The sequence below is a fragment of the Nuphar pumila genome, chromosome 7 (genome assembly GCF_984573655.1).
Source record: "Nuphar pumila chromosome 7, dmNupPumi1.hap1.1, whole genome shotgun sequence".
Classification (NCBI taxonomy): Eukaryota; Viridiplantae; Streptophyta; class Magnoliopsida; order Nymphaeales; family Nymphaeaceae; genus Nuphar; species Nuphar pumila.
Genome location: NC_143255.1, coordinates 126,946,726 through 126,968,785, shown reverse-complemented (window position 1 = coordinate 126,968,785; position 22,060 = coordinate 126,946,726). Strand labels below are relative to the sequence as shown.

The following is a 22,060-nucleotide window of genomic DNA, read 5'->3' as shown; positions in this document are numbered from 1 at the left end:
TTACAAAAAAAATTAAAAACTTGGGAAGCATGCACGTATGTGAAAAGAAATAAAAAATATATAAAAAGGTTATTAGAGACCTTTTCCTTGTTGATATTACGAGAAGCTTGCAATATTTAGAAAATGAAAATAATCAAGGAATTTATGAACATAGCGATATTTTGAGCGTCTTGAACGCCTACGAAAATAACGCGTTTATTTGTAAGAGCGAAAGACGCAACGCTCAAGGTACTATTTGAGTAAATACCGAAAGTGCCCTTGGTCGAAGATTAGGGTTTGCGTACATAAATGGGAGGACGAAAACCCTGGCCGCTTTCCTGGAGAAGTGGTTAAAGTTTCGGCGGAGGAGCATCGTTCGAGTAATCGCTTCGCTTCTCTACTCCGAAAATGGTATGGTTTTCCTACGATTCATTCTTATGAATTTCGCCTTCGTGGTGATCTATTTTGTCTATTTTTCTTGGTTCCTTGTTTTGGGGTATAGGATTTTCTTCGTGTGTAAATCTGGATTTTTACTTGCTTTTCAATAGAGGGATTATGTTATTTTTTTTTTCTTTAAATTATTTGGAAGAGATTAGTGTTTTCTTCGTGTATACTTTTGAGGTTTGATTCCTGAAGAGAAGAGCTTCTCTTTTTGAAATGGAGCTAAAATAATTTGAGGGTTGATGCATTAAGCTTGCTTACCTCCTCTTACTTCATGTTTGAGGTTTGGTTTTGGCTTGTGCTCTGGATATGTAGTTATCGTGGACACGTTGTTGAGTTTTGTCTTCTTGCAGTAAGGAAAGGTATACTCATGTTTGGTCGATTCGTTTGCTTCTTGCTATTTGTCTGCCTGTGTCAATATGCTGGAATTCCCCCTTATGTTTTCCTGCTTGACCGTTATTGTGGCTTATGTGGAGGGTTACTTTACATCATAATGGGTGTTCTGTAATAGTGATTCCTCATGTCATTGGAAAACTTGCGACATTTTTTGCTGTATATTTTGTGCCTATATGAAATGATTAGAATGATATGAAAGGTGGTTTTCGACACGGTAGCATGGGCTTATAATAAGCGGTTAAAGATAAAAGATTTTGATTAGAAACTCAACAGTGTCCCCTTAAATGCCCATTTATGTAGATAAAAATAGCGAAGCTGTCCAATAGTAGGATGTGTCATGCGTGCGATAACATCAAATATCCACGAACAGTTTTATTAACTATTGTCCTCTCAGTCTTTAATTTGAGATGTGATTTCTGAGCTGTGTGTTTCAAAGTGGTTAAACATCTCATAAGCCTTTGGTGTCTAATGGCATCGATAAAGAGAACTGTATATGCAATTTAGATGAAGTCAACTAGCTACTACAAGCAACATGAGAAAAGAATCATGCCATTTGTGTTCTAGAAGAAAGAGGAAAGTCTAATAGATACTCAAGGCAATGCTGAGTACAAACATGAAATTCATTATTCTGTATTTGTTTCGAGGTGTGTAAAAAGCTCAACGTTTTCAAGCTTTCCCCTTGTTGCAATGTTATTGGGAAGTAGTGAAAATGTATAAAATCCTTCTGAACATGTATCTAGAAAACCAAACATTTTGCCAATGATAATATTAGCTTTCACATTATGTGAAAAAATAAAAAATTGTAAATTAGTTATGCTTCATGCATATTATACACCAATTTATTTATCTTAGTTGTCAAATGCGCTAGGCGGTGAACCCCTAAAAAGACTAGGCAGGGCCTAAGTGGACTAAGCAGTACCCCAAATAATTTTTTTTAAAAAAACACACAAAATATATAAACAAACTGTTAAAATTAATAACAAACATGTATACAACATAAAATCAATCAACAAGTAACACACACACACACACACACATATATATATATATATAATATTACACAATAAGTAATACTAAACATGTTTTTGGACATTTATAAAAAAATTTACAGAAACAAATAAAATTTCAGAAAATAATAACGATGCATATATCAACAAAATTAACATGCTGTTATAGAAAAACGGGAAGAAGAAGAAAAAAAGGAAAAGGAAAAAAACACAAGAAGAAAAAGGAAAAAAAAGAAAAGAGAAGGAGAAGGGGGGGGGGGAGAAGAAGAAAACTCGAGAGAGAGAGACAGAGGGAGTGATAGTAATAGAGAGAGAGAGAGAGGAGCGAGAGAAAGAGAGAGTGCTAAAGAGGGTTTGTATCTAAAATCTCCATTTAGTTGAAATCTAAGCATAGTTTGTATTCCATTTTACAATTCTTCTTGTTACCACTCATGGGAAAATAATCCCACAAAGATGTGAGCATTATTTTTCTTTCTTAAGTGGGCGTTAGCATTATAAGAAACATGTCATGACATAACTTGTTTCCCTTGAGTTTGATAGTTTCTCATATAACATTTGTTCACTCATAAGACCTGATGAAGTTAGGTGTACATTCAACTCTATCGAATGTTGCATGGTAAGGAAGAAATACAAACTCAGGAACATTTTATTTATTTATGTTTTTGAGCAAAATAAATAAAGGAACAATTTAGTGAAGCATTTGTTGAGATGGTGGTGGAATCCTTGGTTATGTGAGCATAGACACCAATTCGTAAGGCTTTCACCATAGCATGAAGTGGGGACAACACTCTATTTTTGGATGGATTGTGCATTTGAGATGGTAGCAAGGACCAAGGAGTGCATTATAGGAATCTAAATCGATGATAGTTTAATTAAAGCCCAAACTTGACCTGACCTTGTTGGATTTTTGTAATATATGTTTGTGTTCAAGTTAATCTGGAAAGAATTGTTCAGGTCTAGTCGAACTTGGTTGGAGTTGGTTAACATATATCATTGAATTAAGGTTGCAAATGGAGACCAACTCAATTGGTTTTACCACATGGAATTTGATCAGTTTTATGTGTTTCTAGTGGATGTAGCAACTACAAGGACTTGTATTATAATCAACTTTTAAGACTCCATTGTGAGCTTTGAGATAGGCCCATATTCAAAACCAAGCCCACTCTACAAGGTTTGAATGCAATATTGGTTATTCATGCCTAGTGCATTGGACACCTTTAAATAAGGAATATAAACTAAACTAGGAGATGTTATGTACATTCCATGTCTTAGTGATTTAATTTCCCTTTATACTATAGTGTTCTTAGATTCTAGCATCACACTATACTTGAGGTTTGTTCTTGGTTGTTTAGAGGAAAAAACCTATGTCACATAGGTGCGGGTGCAGATGCGGTGATGCGTCACTTAAAATTTTTTTGGGTGCGGGGAGTATATATATATATATATATAATTTTTAACAGTTTTAAGTTAACATTACATGTATGTGTGGAATTTATGTATTTATATATAATATAAATAAAACTGGACTTGATTAGGGTTAACTAAATCTACTTTTGGACAGAAATGGACCTCGGTGTGGTTGACATCACCTGATACAAAGAAAATTGTGTCCAAGTGTCACACCCACATGGGTGCGGGTGCGATGCGGGAGCGATGCTCTGTTAGAAGAGTCTGTGTTACATAGGCAAAAACCCAAATATGTTTTAGAAGGACAATATGTTTTGGAAGGACAAAAGCTGGCTGCTTTTATATCATATAACCACCTTCATTCTCTTTTTTGTTTCTCCTTCATGAGCCCATTTTATAGGGGTTATCTTATAGGCGCATGGAATGGATGGCATTGTCTCAATTAATGTTGTGAAAAGCGTTGAGGCGTAAAGCGTAAGCCTCAAAAACATATTTTTGAAAACTTAAGAAAAACTTCAGAAAAAATATCTAAAAATACAAATAAATAAAAAATGCTTTATTGATAAAGCAACAACCAATAAAAAATAGAAAATCTTAAATAAATACTGAAAAATATGAGATTAACATGTAAAAATAACATTAATGCAATAACTTGATTTATGTAAGTATCTAACCAATAAAATGAGCATTCAATAAAAATTAAGTAACAAAATCACTAACAATCAAATTTCTCGATATCATGTCATCGTTATATAATGCATATTAGCATTAACAACCAAATGTTATTGTATTTGTCCAAAACTCTCAAAAATGAGTGTTATGACATTCACAAGTGCAAATGAAGGACCCAAAAAACATATAAATGGCCATAGTCATATGATATAAATTATGGCCTTGGCTCTTCTTGTGTCTCGTCATCATCAATATTCAAGCCTTTAATGTCATCATATGAGGAATCCATATAAACAATTTAATTCATCCTCATTGTCTGACTCTTTATCATGTACACTTTCTTTCTCTACATCCTTAATCACTTTTTTTTCTTTTTCTTTTAATAAAAAATAATGTATTAAATATTTTTTACATATAATTAAAAAATACATTTGTATTCATAATGAGATAAAAGAAATATGGATTTACCTAGAGCTCTTGATGACCTTGTAGTATTGTCCTGCCTAGAACCATAATGTGAAGTGACTTCTTCAATAGGCACATGCTCAATGGCGTTTATGGTGAAGTTCGGGTCTAACCATGAATCCTTCAACCAATTATGATTGCTAGGCAATATTGGATCCTCCTAAATAATTAACTCATCATCCGAGTCTATGTAATTTAAACATATTGGAACTTTGGTCTTCCTCCTCATATTTCTCTCTTAACTTCATATTGTACATGACAAAAATCAATGCATTCGTCTTCTCTTGTTCAAGTCTATTCTTTCATTTTTTATGCACATATAATTTCAAATCATTGATAATCAATTATAAAATAATTAAACTTATAGAAATGTATTTAAAAAACAAAATAAAAAATTACATACGATGAAAAGTTATTACAGTTTTACTCATAGCTCGATGCACTACACATGAAACTTAGAATTTGAATTGCAAACTTCATTAGTGATGCAGGGCAGGATGGACCCAGACCTATACAGCAGGACCTAGGCTTTGGACCAGATTTGCAGCAGGGGAATGATGATCGGATCCAGGTGGTGGATCCGATCCAGATCACGATACCGAGGCTTGGGGAAGTGACACCCCTGCACACCTACTCCAGACGAGCATGAGGAACATAGGCCCGAACGACCCAGATCCAACAACAAACGAAGATTGTCTCGGGTCTAGGACCGGACCCGAGACCCGAGACCCGAATCCAGATGAGGCCTTAAAAAGCCCTCTAGTGTTGCGTGCGGAAGATAGAGTAAATTGAAGATTGCAACAGTTTTTTTTCCTTTTCCTGTTTTCCTTTATTCCCTTCCTGTCAGTCGTTTCATTAGTTTTCCCTTGTTAGGTTATTTGTTAATCGATTGTTTCATTTTTTTTTATTAAGTTGATTCCATTGTTAGATTGATTCTTATTGAAATAAAACAAGAGAGAAGTTACGCCACCGAGTTCGGTGGCCCTTCTCTGGTTCCATTCCCTGCCCACTGCACAACATTGGATCGTGCCCCGCTACTTGATATCCCAAACAATCGTGAAAACCGACCCCTTCACTGCATCAATTAGGTCAAGATTTTCATGCCCAAATGAACTCCACCAATCAACTATATTCAAATAAAACAATGAAAAAATGATAAAAACAATATGAATCTCACAATTAACAAAAAAACTTACTAGGATTTTTTAGTTTCCTTGTTGTAACAATTTACTCTCTACCAGTGTTATCAAAAACGTGCCTTGAGGCGCAAAAGGCCCGCCTTGCCTTGAGGCGCGGCCCTCTGTGCCTCAAGGCACAAGCCTGAGGCACAACTTTTTTTTATACAACAAGACTTCTGAGACATAATCAAAAAGATTTTTGTAGGTTAATCTCATATATTTTCCAGTTATTTCAGTTATGTAATAAGTTTCTTAATATATTACTATATTTTAACTTTTGTTGGTTAATCTCGTATATTTTTCAGTTATTTCAGTCATGTAATTAGTTTCTTAATATATGTTAACTTTTTTTGGTTGATCTCATATATTTTCAGTTATGTAATCAGTTTTTTAGTTACTTTTATATGCTAATCTTATATTTTTTAGAATAATCTCATATATTTTAACTTTTGTAGGTTAATCTCATATATTTTTCAGTTATTTCAGTTATGTAATCAGTTTCTTAGTATATTTTAACTTTTGTTGGTTAATCTCATATATTTTTCAGTTATGTAATCAATTTTTAGTTACTTTTATATGTTAATCTTATTTTTTTAGAATAATCTCATATATTTTAACTTTTGTAGGTTAATCTCATATATTTTCCAGTTATTTCAGTTATGTATTCAGTTTCTTAGTATATTTTAACTTTTGTTGGTTAATCTCATATATTTTCCAGTTTTGTAATCAGTTTTTTAGTTACTTTTATATGTTAATCTCATATTTTTTAGAATAATCTCATATATTTTAACTTTTTTTTGTTAATCTCATATATTTTTCAGTTATGTAAACGATTTCTTAGTATATTTTTTCTTTTATTGGTTAATCTCATATATTTTCCAGTTATGTAATCATTTTTTAGTTACTTTTATATGTTAATCTCAGATTTTTTAGAATAATCTCATATATTTTAACTTTTGTAGGTTAATCTCATATATTTTTCAGTTATTTCAGTTTTGTAATACTTTTCATAGTATATTTTAACTTTTTTTTTGGTTAATCTCATATATTTTCCAATTATATAATCAGTTTTTAGTTACTTTTATATGCTAATCTCATATGTTTTAGTACTTATTTGAGATTTTCTATTTCTTATTGGTTATTTCATCAATAAAGCATTTCTTTATCTATTTGTATTTTTAGATATTTTTTATAATTTTTTTTAAAGTTTTCAAAAAAAAAATTGAGGCTTACGCTTTACGCCTCGCCTCGTTTTTTGGTGGAGCGCCTTGCTACGCCTCAACGCTTTTCACAACAATGCTCTCTACCAAACAACTCCTTTGCCGTTTTAAATACATTGATTTGTGTTGTATTTTTCAATCGAACATTTGTATCATAAACCATTTTTCAACACAATCATAAAAATCACTCATAACTTCTCCATCTTAGGTGAAATTTTCAGCATAATGAAATTAAAAATTTAAATAATAGGTTGTTTGCATGCAAAGGCTTATGGAATTGGAAGCCCATTGTTTGTCAATGATGTCCCAAATATGTTTATATTTTCTTTCAACATTATTAAGATTTAAAGAAATTTTCTCCTTTGCTCTATTCATTATCTCATATAGAAATCCCATAGCGAAGCATTCACATTCGCTAATCTCAACACTTCATGAGAGACAATATAGCTTTAATTGCATATGATGTGGTAGCCCAAAAATGATGATCATTAATAACAATATGAGCAAATCAGGCTTCTTATAGTAATTTGATGATCTAAAGTTTGAAGACAAAAACATTGTTTTCCAACTCTTTCTTGTAGCATCCAATACTATGAAGTTTGAGATGTGATATGGTAAAACAAGTGACGACTTGACGTAGAAGTTTTTTCTTCTTTGTGAACTTTCTCATCAAATTTAATATTTTATGTATTACTATAGGTGTATCTTGTGATTTTCTTTGCCTTTTGTATTGTTTTTTTAAAAAATTTAAATCTTTTCAATGTCTTCTAACATTAAATCCAAGTAATGCACCGCACATGGTGTCCAAAAAATGTTTTACTTGCTATTAATATATTCTTAGCTGCCACATAATTTAGTGTATTATCTGTAATGAATTGCACCACATTCTCTTCACGAACTTCCTTAACAACTTCTTCAAATAACTTACACAATTTTTTAACATATTTTTCGCTGTGACAGATGTCAATAAATTTCAAAAATATTGTCCTTGATGAGTTATTCACAAGAAAATTAATTAAATTTCTTTTCTTGCCATATGTCCAATCATCTATCATAATACTGCAACCAACTTTGAGTTATTTTTTAACTCTTTTAACATTTCTTGATTAGACTTTACCTTATCCTTTAAAATCTATGTTATGATCTCATGGTAAGAAGGTGGTTTGAACCCTCGCCAATAATTTGAACAACTTCTATCATTGGACCAAAATATGGATTGTTATAAAGATTAAATGAAAGGGCATAGTTATAAAAAAACTCAATGACATGACATACATTTTTTCTCTCATCCCTTTTGAATGCATTATTAATTGTGGTTTGTCGTGCTTCTTTGTTCATAAATTGGTCCTTGCGACCAGTTGTGCTTGCTTTTGTCATACTACTTGATCCAATAACATTTACATTATCAACAACTAATGATGTTGAAGCAAAATAAAATCTCCTACCAATTTTTGACTTTGCTCCTCTTGTTTCCTTTTTTATGGTTCCTTAGATAATTCTGAACAAACCTTTGCACATTAGTTTAAGCCCTATCACATGACATTACAATAATGTTTGCCAGTTAAATGATGTTTCAACCCTATCACAAGAATATGTTAATAGCAGGTAAAACATTTTCTTGGACACCATGTGTGGCGTTGCTTGGATTTAATATTAAAAGATATTGAAAAGATTTCAATTTTTAAATATACTATAAAAAGGCAAAGAAAATCTCAAGACACATTTATAATTATGCATATATATTAAATTTGATGAGAAAGTAAACAAAGAAGAGAGAACTTAGTGCTAACACAAGAAATAGTGTAATGCCATGTGATAGGGTTTCACCTACTATGCAAAGGTTTTTTTAGAATTATCTAAGGAACCACAAGGAAATGAAACAAGACGAGAAACAAAGTAAGTTAAGAATTGGTAGGAGTCTTTATTTTGGTTTAACATCACCAACGCCGATAATGTGAATGCTATTGGATCAAGTAGTATGACTAAAACAAGCCCATCTGGTTGCATGGACCAATTTATGCACAAAAAAGCATGATAAACCATAATTAATAATGCATTCAAAAGGGATGAGCAAAAAGACATATGTCGTGCCATTGTGAGGTTTTTTTTATGCCAATGCCCTTTCATTTAATCTTTATTAAGAGTCCATATTTTGGTCCAATTCTATGAAAAGCATAGCATTTAAAATCATAATGCTATAAAGTCTAGTGATAATTTGGACCTAATTATTTTATGATAAGAAATTGTATGTGTGTGTGTGTGTGAGAGAGAGAGTATAACCAATTTTTGATTTATTTAAAATATATACTATGGTTTAACTAGCACTTGTTTCTTTTCCATTTAGTGATTGGTCAAGAATTTGCGATGGAGTTCTTTGGTTGCATTTGCTTTTGAGTTGTTGACATGCCAAGTATCATCAATTTCATTTTCTTTTCAGATTTTCATCTTTCCATTTGTATTTGATCATCTAATGCAGATTGATATTCTTGCACTTTTTGAATTGGAGGTGGAATTGGTTTTACGTTGTCATTGATAGTTCTGAAGCATGATTGATATTGATCAAATATGTTAGTTGCTTTGAATTTTGCAGCCGAAGCAAATACATGAAATCAAGGATTTCCTCCTCACTGCAAGGAGGAAGGATGCACGCTCTGTGAAAATAAAGAGAAGCAAAGATGTGGTGAAGTTCAAGGTTCGTTGTTCCAAATATCTTTACACATTGTGTGTGTTTGATTCGGAGAAGGCAGACAAGCTAAAACAATCTCTTCCACCAGGTAATGTGTATATTCTTTTCTCTGCCTGCTTTTAACTAGAAGCTGAGAGGAGTTTTAAAAGCTTTAGCTTCTGATGTGATCCTAAAAACATTTGTTTTATAGACTAATGCTGGTTGGGTTTAAACCTTTTGAGTTCTAAGTTCTAACCTTATACATTTTTACCATATACCTGAGTGATCGAGATTTCAAGCAAATGTAGGGAGGAAATAAATAGAAGAGGGAAAAGCTTTCTATATTTTGCCTCGAGTATGTCTCCAAACTTCGGCATCTCATTGGTTTTGAAACGTTGTGCAAATTTGTTTCTCTTTATTTAAAGATTTGACAAAGTATCTTCAGATTATTTTGAAACTTTCTTTTCTGAGGAATTTTCAAAACACACACCTAATCTTTAAGCAATACTAATAATCACATGTAAGTATTTTTTTTAAAAGGTAAGCTGGTGTTAGGCACACCCCCACCAGTTATTATTCAACTTACCACTGGGGTTTGAACCTGCAAACGACCCACCACAAGGAGGCGTGCACTGACCCCCGGTGGTCACACTTAAGTTTTTAATATTGTTAAAAACACGCCTACACTTTTTCATGGTTAATTAAAAAGCCCTGGGGTTTACTTCTGTCAAAGTTGCTGATACAATAATTACAAAAACTTGGATGTATTTTTTAGTCACCCAAGCTTTTGAATTAAAGATATTATTTGAGGGTAAATCAGTAACTTTATCCTATTAACTTAACTTGGGTTAGTAAGAACCCAAATTAAATGAACAGAAATGTGTTTTTGTATAATGAATTTATGTGTTTTTAACAATATTAAAAAGATGTGTCAAAGTTTAGGTGTATTTTTTAAAAATTCACTTTTTTTAAAAAAAAATTCTAGTTGTCTCTACGTCATGGATTCTTCAAAGATATTTTAAAATTTTGACAAATACTCGGATTTGTCCTGATGAAAGATTTCTCCCATCTCTTTTTCGTATGAGTCTTTTAGCGTTCAAGATTTCGAGTCTTCATTGTATTCTTGGACTCTTTTTTGGTATGCCATTTATTCCTGCAATGTAGCCATAGATTGCTCTCAGATTCAGCTAATGTTAAGAGATTTCATTTAATTTTAATGCCGAAGTAGAAGACGATTGAGAACAAGGGGTTGTAGCCGTGTAGGGTATAGGGAAACGTGTTAGGCACCTTTATGTTTGTGTAGCATCGTTGTGGTTTGATGATTTGCATTTGGTTGGCAGTCTCTCTCTCTCTCTCTCTCTCTCTTGCACACACACACACACACACACACAAACACATGCAATTAGCGTAGAGCTCTGTTTGCATGTTATTGATCCGTGTGGTTTGGTGGCTATTAATTCTCTTTTGGTATTTTTGTGGCAGGTTTGAGCGTCCAAGACCTTTGAGGATAAGTTGGGAGAATTATGTCTTAGTTGTGGGGGATATGTTTTTTTGGTACCATTGTTTCTATATTTTGGACGTTTGCCTTGTGAGGGTAGTGGAGGGCCTCTAGTACGATAATTTTTTATGGTTTGGTAACATGGAAATGGAATGAATTTTGGTAAATATGTTATTTTTGATAGGACATGATAAGCTATTTGCAATACGTCCTTTTTTTTTTTAAAGGCTAGCTGGGGTTAGGCAGACCCCACCAGTTATGATTCAACGTACCACTGGGGTTTGAACCTGGAAGGAGGAGCCCCTGTTGGTTGCAGTACGTCCTTTGGTGCCGAGAGGATCCCAAAAGTTTTAAATCCGGTGAACTAATGGCACATTCAAGTTTGGTTGTCTGATCCATGTCTAAAATTAATACGGGCCTGTTTGGCAATAAGCAAAACTGTTTGCAAATTGGATTATGGTTGCCACCACTGCAGTTTTTTTTTAAAGGCCAGCTGGGGTTAGTCAGACCCCTATCAGGTATCTCTTAATCCCCATGTGTCCGAGGGATTCTAACCTGGGTCTTCAGCTTGGCTTACCACATGGGATACCATCATTTTTCTGTTTCATGCATTTGATTTGAGATCTCCTTGGAGAGAGTATTCTTTCACACATGGTTCATTCTGACGTGCTATAGTGTACATATTGAGATGGGTACCCCATGATACCGGGAAATGCACCGGTTGCAAAAGTTAGTAATATCTGTGCCTGCCGATTTTGGTGGTGTTAGATGCAATGACGATTCAAAAGGGGCCAATTCACAACCGATTCAATGCATTTTTTTAATATCTTTGAAGGGAATTAAATGACACGTGTCATCTGATGGTATTATGATTCGATTCGATTCTTAGTTTTTTTTAAGAAACTGATTCATACAGTGAACCGGTTTTAACATTGGTTGGATGCTAATGCATGTCCTTCTTGACTTGTTTATGCTTAATGAGCACCTCATGGCTCGCCCTGCCATTTTCATGATCTGTCTGATGAACTGAACTGAGCTTCACCACCAACTTCTAGGTTCGTTTCCCTGCCTTAGCTGCAAGAACTAAATGGGTCAGGGTGGTTATTAGTTAGTCTCATATAATTGGATATGGTTTGGCTAGATTTATAGGATGATTTTTGGACATGGATATTGACTATGGAGTGCACCAACCAAAACTTTCTTTCCTCATTGGAAAATGTTTCCACGTGCAAGTGATCCTGAATATTAATGAATATGTTCCATTTTGTACCTGCACAGGAGAAGTCAATTGCAAGGCGGTTGTGACGGTAGCTAATTCGAGGAAAACAGCAGACGAGAGAGATGGAGACTCGTGAGGGTGATGGGGCCTTCCATGGTTGCGGGTGATCCTTTCCTTTCGGGGATCAGAATTGAACTGGTAGGACGGATCGGCAAGGACATTCTCAGCATTGGGGCCAAGTAGAAATTAGACATGGTTGGTGATGAGATTCCAAATGTGAAGGTCGTCAAGGAGCAGAGGAAGATCATGGATCCAAAACCTAGCTATGGAGGTATGAAAAAAGCTATGGCAATGGACGATGATTGCAGGTTTTGCAGGAGGTGAATGACGAAAACGTATGGAGTTGAATTTTATCTTCAAGGGGTTGGCACGCATGTGGCCTCATATCAAAGGGTTGAGGTTCACACATCGTCGCCACGGTCTGTTTCGGATAAAGGTGGAAGCTGAGGATCACATGCATGTTGTCACCAGAGCTGCCTCTTTGAAGTTGGTGGATAGGTAGGTCTTTGATTGTGAATTGCTGGAATCCGTGAATGGGCTGGAAATAAAAGGATGTATGTATTTTGGTCTGACTCCCCGATCATCTTTCTCTTAAGCTTTGGAATACAAGGTTGTTTGTGGGAATTGCTGAATATTTGGAAGCCAAACTGTTAGATGTGGATGAGTTAAATCGGACTTCTAAAACATCAAATTTTGCTAGAATTTGCATTGAAGTCACAGTTTGATTTAAACCTGTTAATCTAGTTGAAATCAAGATTGAAGATGAACGATCTTTAGTTCAAATTATTGAGTATGAGTCGATGATTTCGTTCTGCTCTACTTGAAATCAGATTTAGGGGGGTTGCCTTCTCCGTCGGGCGAATATGCAGGAAAAAGCTCAGAGGAAATCAGATTTAGACACGATGGGTCATAAGCCTCAGGATCTAGAGGGCCAATGGACTACAGTGAAGCCCAAGAAGGTGTGGAGACGCAAGGATATGATTCAGACCACAACCTTGGAATCTTAACAGGTTCGGTGTGCTTGATTCAAACGAGTCTGTGGAGATGAGTGTTGATAAAGCTAAAAATTTAGAACCATCACATGGAGCCAAAGAAGTTATTTGTCAAGATGATTCTAGTGTTGATGATGACATTGATGTTGTGGCCATGGAGGAGTTGCCCACCAGGTCGGAAGACGATCAGCGGCAGTCAAGTTCAAACAAACTGGAGGAAGTTTCCTCTTTGGCTTTCCAGTTGCCCATGCAACGTCCCCTAGCTGTTTTGGGAGGCAAGGATAAGCCGGGTAAGAGAATGAATTCAGAAATTGAGTTCTCATTTAATGAGCAGTTAGTTTGTATAGGCAGCGAATGTTCAATGTTACTTCTTTAAACCAGGCCAGGAGGTGAGGATGAGGGTCTGGGTCTCTAAATTTTATCCTGCACAGATGGGAGCTGCTGCTTCAGGCAGGTCCAATAAACCGACCCTTAGATCCCACTCCAAAGCTAAAATGAGAAAGCTGGCCGACGTTTTGAGGCAGGGGTGTCTACCAAGCGGGTGTGCATGCTCATGTCAGTGGTAGGAGATCTAGTGCTTTACATGAGGTTTCACATCAACTTTTGAAAGTAACTGTTCTTTTTAGAAGAGGGATGATGGTGTTCTATCCCTGAGTTATAATGCTTATAAAGGTTAGTATGAGATCACCCACACACACACGCACTATTTTCAGACTTAACGTTGTTAGATCCAGAGTAGGTCTACGTCCATGGCAGAAATTATTTTCTCTCTATCACTCTACCTGACCTACTTTGTACAAATGTGTCCAGAATCTGTTTTTCTTATGTTGAGTCTTGATGTAAGTGTCGAGTCACTTGTAACTTTCTCCGGGCCACCCTTGCACTTTGGTTCAGGTTGATAAATACTCTGAAGGGTTAGCTCGTAAATCTGAACTGTAATGAGCCTGCAGGTAAAATTGTGAATGAATGCAAATGTGTTGAGCTTTCTTTTGTTCACCCTCATTGTGATTACTTTCAAGTGATTGCAATTTCTCTCCTTTCTTCTCTCTTCTTTTTCGCTCTCTTGCACTCTCTATAATCAAAGCTTTCACAACGGCAAGCAAACGATCGAAAATGCTTGCGGCTGTAAGGAAGAATCACCGCGCCGCACTAGCCTATTGAAGAAGTAGGCCCGTGATAAGTAGTACCAAAACCCGTTCTCGAGTTTGAGAAGGGATTCTGGAGTCGGTGTCGAGAGACATGTCGACAGTCTGCAATTTGTAAGCAAGACATTGTGGTGTCCCAATACAACTTGCGTAGCACCAAAGGTAAGGCAGTTGCCGAGACAGAGGAGATGAGTTCACCTCAGGGCCATGAGCAAATAACCGAGATTGTCAATAGACTGGCGGTTGATGTGAATTTGCATGGAGAAGCGATTTCACGTGCAATTGAGTCGTTCAGAGGACTGGACGACGAGGTGTCAAGCCTGCGAGAGCAGGTGAACTTGTTGATGGGACAGATTACTTCATTGACTACAACAGTGACCATCCTGCAGACTGAAGTAGGGAAGCTTCAGTTGAAGAACCACACTTTGCAGCGAACGATGACCCTAAATATGCCAAGGTCAGCGATAGGCCATCAAAGATAGATGTGCCAAGGCCAGCGAAGTTCAATGGTTACAGAGATAGCAAGGCCATAGAGAACTTTTTGTTCCAGATTGAAGACTACTTGGATATTCAAAACGTATTGGCCGAAGACCTCAGGGTGAATGTTGCAACAACTCTGGTCGACGAAGATGCTATAGCCTGGTAGAGAAAGAAATGTAGCGACATGAAAAGAGGGTATTGCATAATAAATACTTTTGAGGCCTTCAAAATTGAGCTACAAAACTACTTTATATCGCATAATGTATAACGCCAAACTTATCGGTTGGTGTCAGAATTGAAGTACACTGGAGCCTTGATAGACTACATTAGGATGTTCCAGAAGCTCATGTTAGACGTACCAAATATGACAGATGAAGACAGACTCAACTGGTTTATTGTGGGACTACAGTCGTAGGCACAGTTTGAAGTGGAAAGGTGCAACCCCGAGACTTTAGAAGATGCGTATGTGACGACCGAGCACTTAGTGGATACTCAACGCAAGTTCTTCACTCCATCGACCAAAGTCGGGAAGAAGCCAAACCATGGAGGCAAGAAAGAGGATCAGTGCAACAATAAGGGTGAGGCGTTGACTCAACAAGAAGCCAAATTACAAAAAATACAACTACGACAACAAATGGCAGGTTGTGACTTGTTGGTTTTGTGGTGATAGGCATATCGCAAGGCAGTGTCCAAAGCACCTCATGAAGGACGACGAACAGGCCAATGTAGTACAAGCAGAGAGTAGCGACACCTTGGTCATGCAACCAAGAATGGGAGCTATACGGTCGGTTAACGCAATAAAAAACTACGCAGTCGAAAGCATACCAGTTAGCAAAGAACTCACATTTCTAGAAGTCATTGTGAATGAAAAGTCTATTGTGACAATGGTGGACTTCGGAGCCATGTATAACTTCATCTCGCAAAAAGAGGCAGAGTGGTTGGGCTTGAATCCCGGGCCAAAGCAAAGACCATGAAGATGGTGAACTCTGAGGCCAAGCCCATCCTTGGTAAAGCAAGGGATGTGGCTATCCAAATTGGGAGTTGGGCCGGCAAAGCCAACTTCTCAGTGGTGTCCCTGAACACTTTTTGAATGATTTTGAGCATGGTTTTTCTTCGCAGCTAGAATGTGATGTTGTTGCCGAAGTTTAACTCATTGATGATCATGGAGAAAAACTCTTCATACACGGTGCAATGCATTACTGTTGAATAAAAGTCTTCAATGTTATCTGCCATGCAATTGAAAAAAGGTGTCAAACATGGAGAGCAAACATTCCTAGTGGCCGTGTGCATCGAAGAAGGAAAGGTGGAAGCAGCAGTGCCATCGACCTTTGGCTCACTATTGATGGATTTTCGTGGAGTGATGCCTCTGAAAATTCCGAAGCGTTTGTCGCCGAGTAGCGAGGTCGACCACAAGATAGAGTTGACCTCGGGAGCAAAGCCCTGTGCCATGGTCCCTTATCGCATGGGACCGGCTGAATTGAAAGAGTTGCACAGGCAGCTGAAGGAGATGTTAGAAGCAAACATCATTCATTCTTTGAAAGCATTCTTTGGCACCCCTGTGCTCTTCCAGGTGAAACAAGATGGTTCCAAAAGGTTATGTGTGGATTACCATGCATGGAATAAAGTCATAGTGAAGAACAAGTACTTGCTTCCACTAGTAGCGAGTTTTTTCGACCAGCTAAGCAGTGCCCATGTCTTTTTAAAGCTAGATATGTGATTAGGTTACTGGCAGGTGAGGATTGTTGATGGTGATGCGCCTAAGATGACTTGCGTCACTCGCTATGGTGCATACGAATTTCTAGTGATGTCATTCGGGTTGGCTAATGCTCTGGCCACGTTCATGACATTGATAAACAAGATCTTCTACCCTTACTTAGACAAGTTCGTGATGGTCTATCTTGATGACATCGTGATCTACAACAGCAGCATGAAGGAATATGTGGGGGCACTTGTAAATAGTATTTCAGGTGCTGAAGGATAATGACATTTACGTCAAGCGAGAGAAGTGTCTCTTCGGACAAGAGGAGATCAGCTTCCTTGGCTACATCGTGGGGAGTGGTTTGCTGCGTATAGATGGGCAAAAGATAAGAGCCATCCAGGAATGAAATCCGCTGACCAAAGTGCCAGAGTTGCGGTCATTCCTTGACGTAGAAAACTATTATTGATGATTCATCGAATGCTATTCTCTTATTACTGCGCCCCTCACAGATTTGCTGAAGAAGAATCGGGTATGGCTCTGGACAGGAGCCTGCCAAGATGCTTTCCATGGCTTAAAGAAAGCCCTGGTGAGGGAACCAATATTGTGATTGCCGGACCACACAAGACCCTTTGAAGTCCACACAGATGCTTCAGACTTTGCCATCGATCGAGTTATCATACAGGAGGGTAATCCAATTGCTTAAGAGAGTCAAAAGTTAAAGGATACGGAGAGGCCCTACATTGTGCACGAGCGTGAGATGACGACCATCATGCACTGCCTTAGGACATGGCGACACTATCTTCTGGGTTCCTAGTTCGTTGTCAAGACGGACGTCGCCACGAGGTATTTTCAGATGCAGAAGAAGTTGATGCCTAAGCAAGCTCGATGACAAATATTCCTACTGAGTTTGACTTCGCTTTAGAGTATAAGGTGGGGAAGACCAATGTTGTCGCTGACGCTTTGAGTTGCAAGGCAGAACTGACGGTTGCACGGGCATAGCCTTTCAAAGTTTACTTGAAGGGTGCGTTGCTGGACCGCATCTACGAAGGAATGCAGCAGGACACAACGATGCAACACCTTGTCTCTCTGGCCCAAGCGGGAAAGACTCGATGATTCTGGCTACGGGATGACCTCCTTGTGACTAAATGAGGATGCATCTTTGTGCCGCAGTGGAAAAGCCTTCACCGCAAATTACTTAAGGAGTGCCATGATATACTATGGGTTGGTCATCTAGGTCAGGAGCAGACCTTAGCAATCCTTGAGCGTGGCTACTATTGGATACAAGTGAGAGACGATGTAGAGGGGTATATACGAACATGCCTTATCTGCTAGCAAGACAAGAGGACCAACCAAAAGACTGACAACCTCTTTGAGCCTCTACCTATTCCAGAACATTCTTGAGAGAGCATTTCCATAGACTTTATTGTTAGTCTGCCAAAGGTAGATGACTTCAACTCCATTCTGCTGGTGGTGGATCATTTCTCTAAATATGTCACCTTCATCCCAGTTTCCAAAAAGTGCCCCATAGAGAAGACTGCGGAGCTATTTGTTAAGCATGTTGTGAAGCACTAGGGTCTACCAAGAAGTATTATGAGCGATCGCGATGCTCACTTCACAGACAAATTCTGGCGTAAAGTGTTTCAACTACTCAACTCTGATCTGCTATTTTCAACAAGTTTCCACCCACAGACTGATGGGCAGACGGAGTGCATCAACAGGCTGTTGGAGCAATACCTTAGGCACTTTGTTAGTGCCAATCAGAAAGACTAGGTGAAGCTCCTGGACGTGACCCAATTCTGCTACAATATTCAGAAAAGTGAGTCTTAAGGCCACAACCCGTTCAAGATAGCTATGGGGAAGCAACCGCTGACTCTGCATACTCTAGCCGCACAGGAGAAGGAAAGGTCATCCTTCGCCTATCAGTTTGTTCAAGACTGGCATGGGAAAACTGAGTTGGCGAAGGCATTTCTGCATTAGGCGGCTAAGACGATGAAGAAGTGGGCAGACAAGCATCATCGGCTTGCTGAGTTTCGTGTTGGGGACTAGGTGTTGGTGAAACTTTACCCAGATTGCATAGACATCTTTCGTGGACGGCACCACAGACTGATCAGGATGCATGAGAGACCATTCACCATCACCAAGAAAGTGGGCAATTTGGCATACAAGCTGAACCTGCCCCTGGACTTCAAAGTGCACTCAATGTTTTACATGTGCAACCTAAAACCATTTTATGCGGACGAGGGGGATCCAGAATGTAGTGTGCCATAATGCGCTCCTATCTTGTAGAGGGCCTCGACAACACAACGTACCGAGAAGCGTCTTAGCAAGATCCTTTGCCACAAGGTCAACTACTTGGGCGAAGCGAAGAAATATTTTGTGCAGTGGGAGGAGACAATGGAGCCGACATGGGAGCTAGCATTCTTGATGAAGAGCCACTATCTAGATAAAGTCAGGGCCTACCATGAAGCAGATGACACCGAGGGTGGCACATGATTTAAATGGGGGAGCCTATTCCCCTGTGACCTACTTTGTACAGTTGTATCCAGAGTCTGTTTTGCTTTGGTTGAGTCTTGATGTAAGTGTCGAGTCACTTGTAACTTTCTCCGGGTCACCCTTACACTTTGGTTCAGGTTCATAAATACCCTGAAGGGTCAACCTGTAGATCTGAATTGTAATGAGCCTGCAGGCAAAATTTTGAATGAATGCAAATGCGTTGAGCTTTCTTTTGTTCACCCTCATTGTGATTACTTTCAAGTGATTGCAATTTCTCTCCTTCTCTCTTCTCTTTCACTCTCTATAATCAAAGCTTTCGTAGCGGCAAGTGGGCGACTAGAACGGCTTGCGGCGGTAAGGAAAGACCATCGCGCCTTACTGGCCTAGTTAAGAAGTAGGCTTGTGACAGAGATGTTCCCTTTTATAAATGCTTAATGTGTTACATAATTATGGGATTGGTCTTAATCGTAGGATCTAACTTTCCATCACAATCCAACATTGAATGTATTTCATTAGCATTAGAAGTCTTGGCCCAAGTGGCATCTTCTCCTAGGGTTTCTTCTCATTTGCTATCTCATTATGGGTCCTTGCCCAGATGGAGTTTCTCTCATCTAGGAGTCTCTTCTCATTAGCTTTATGATGAGTCATCCTTATAGCTATCCCTAGACATTTTCACCAAATTGACATATTGTTTATCTAGATTTGATGCACCATGAGATGGATCAAATTTAGATCCATTTTCTCCTTAACACCCCCCTCAAGCTTAACGACTTAAGAAGGGTGTTGAGCTTACTCCGAAGCAAGATGAACAAGGAGCTCGATAAAGATTTGGTCATGAGGTTAGCCAGCTGGTTAGTAGATGAAATGTATTGCACATGAAGATGCGTTGAACACCGGATTGGCCAAGAGGTAAAGACACACCAATGTTGTCACACAAAAGTGTGGGTGGAAGCAACTAAAGATGCACAAGTCCTTTGATAAAAATGTGTGTCAGAGAACCTCAACAACAGTGTTGGACAGAGACCAATATTCCACTTTAGTGTTAGAGCGTGCAACACTGCATTGCTTATGAGTAGACCAAGAAATGAAAGAGCGACCAAGAAAGACAGTGAAGTAGCCAGTGGACTTGCGGTCATCAACATTCCTATTCTTCTTCTTCCTTTTCTTTCTTTCTTCCTTCTTGAAGCTTTTCCAGCAGCCATTGAAGTTTCTCTAAGGTTTAAATGCGAGAGATAAAGTTTGAGATACGTTCGAGAACTCGATTAAGGTAGGGAGTTCTATACTTTACACGTAATCTGAAATTTGTGGGTATGAATTTCTTTGATTTTTCATAAGTACAAACCCTAAATCATGCCTCCCATGCGTGGGTTTGGTTTAGGGCTATCAAATCATGTGGTTGGAAGGGGTTTTCAAAATAAAATCCCCTCTAAAAATCATTTTCTATCAAACCAATTTCCTTAGAAAATAAAATCATAAAAACTATAAAATATGCATGTTACTTGATTTTTTTATGAATATTTTGATTTGGGCTAGTAGATTATGATAATATTAATGTTATGTAAAAAATTGAAGGATTTCTATGCTCGTTTTCATGAGAAATCATATGTTTTGGAATTCGTGTTTATAAGAAAATCTTTCGGTATCGTATTTTTGGCCTCACACTAGACTGATAAATCACTTGTATCTCGATCGTCCGGAGGAGTTTTATTGAGCGATTTATTGCGTTGAAAAGATAACTTTTTTTTTGCATCTACTATGAAAATTTGGGCTTTGTTCATGGAATGAGCATAGATTTGTGACAGTCAGAATAGAAAAGTGAAGGTCTGCACCTTAACGTTTGTAACTCTCTCATACGAATGTGTTTTTACAAATGTTTTGTGGCATCAGCAAGCTGACAAAATTTTCTATGATCTATTTTTTTTTTAAATCTATCCACTGTACATAAAAAGTTTTATAGCCTCTATAACAGTCAGACAGAGTTAGGTTTTTCACAAATTCAGGACTAGTTCAAGAACCAATCCTCGATATAGGGTTTTAGATGTTCTTGTTAAAGGAAGATGATTGGTGTGATTTTGATTTTAAAACATATTTTGAAATAGATTTTTCAATAAAAGATTAAGTGTAGACCATACACCAAATTTTAATAACTGATTCACACACGAAAGTGGTGAAGTCTGGGTTGAATACACAAGAAACAAAGAGTGACTATGTATTCTAAACAATGCACTCTTCTTTATTGCCTTAAAATAAAAAATATGCAAAAGCAATCGAGCACCAAGCCTATTACAAGTGTTTGAGCAGAAATTAAAATTAATACAATCCGAATTTAAATTGGCCTAAGGCCCTACTTAAATAAATGAAATAAAAATAAAAATGAATGCAAACGAGATAATCCACTCGATGTCCTTGTCAGAGTGATGTATGTGAGAGGGCTACCTTTACCTACAAAACATTGTAAACACAAAAAGAAAAAAAACTTGTTTGTGAAAGAGTTAGTACGACCTAACCTAATGTAAACCTTAGATGCTAAATGCAGACCTATATGCAAACTAATATACAAAAAATGCAGACCTAAACAACTCTAAAAATAGACCCAAATGCAACCTAAGTGGAAGGACACGACTATGCATATGATTTAGTCCAACACAGTGACTAGACCGCACTACCGGCTAGACACGGGCCTAGCCGGCTGGACCAATTTTACAAATAGACCAAGTCTGATTTTTTGACAAAAACCCGCATATATCCTTCTGTAGCAAACGTGTTCAGACCTCCAGAATGTTGTTGTGGCCTGCTTTGAACCTATACCCAAATGAAAAGACAAGTTTGCCCTTCCCTGCACTAGCTGATTGGGTCAGGTAGGCTAGACCGACTAGATGAATGCAAATACCCAACTTAATCTAATTAAATGTTTGGCCAACTCAGACCGATTCTCAGATTGACTCTAGACAACCTAAAAATAATGTAAAAAAATGAAATAAAATAACTAATGTGGATCCAGGCCAACCAACACCCGAGCTCGCACACCAAGATTAGTCGGATCT

General features: G+C 37.5%; 1 protein-coding gene across 1 annotated transcript; it reads left to right on the top strand.

The window, feature by feature from the left end:
* Positions 1–269: 269 nt before the first annotated feature.
* On the top strand, positions 270–11,118 carry LOC149833420 (large ribosomal subunit protein eL38z/eL38y). Its single transcript, XM_090012828.1, has 3 exons — positions 270–390; positions 9,356–9,539; positions 10,913–11,118. Exons 1-3 carry the CDS (start codon positions 388–390, stop codon positions 10,933–10,935), a joined length of 210 nt encoding a protein of 69 aa, XP_089868954.1. The 5' UTR covers positions 270–387; the 3' UTR covers positions 10,936–11,118.
* The last annotated feature ends 10,942 nt before the right edge of the window (positions 11,119–22,060 follow it).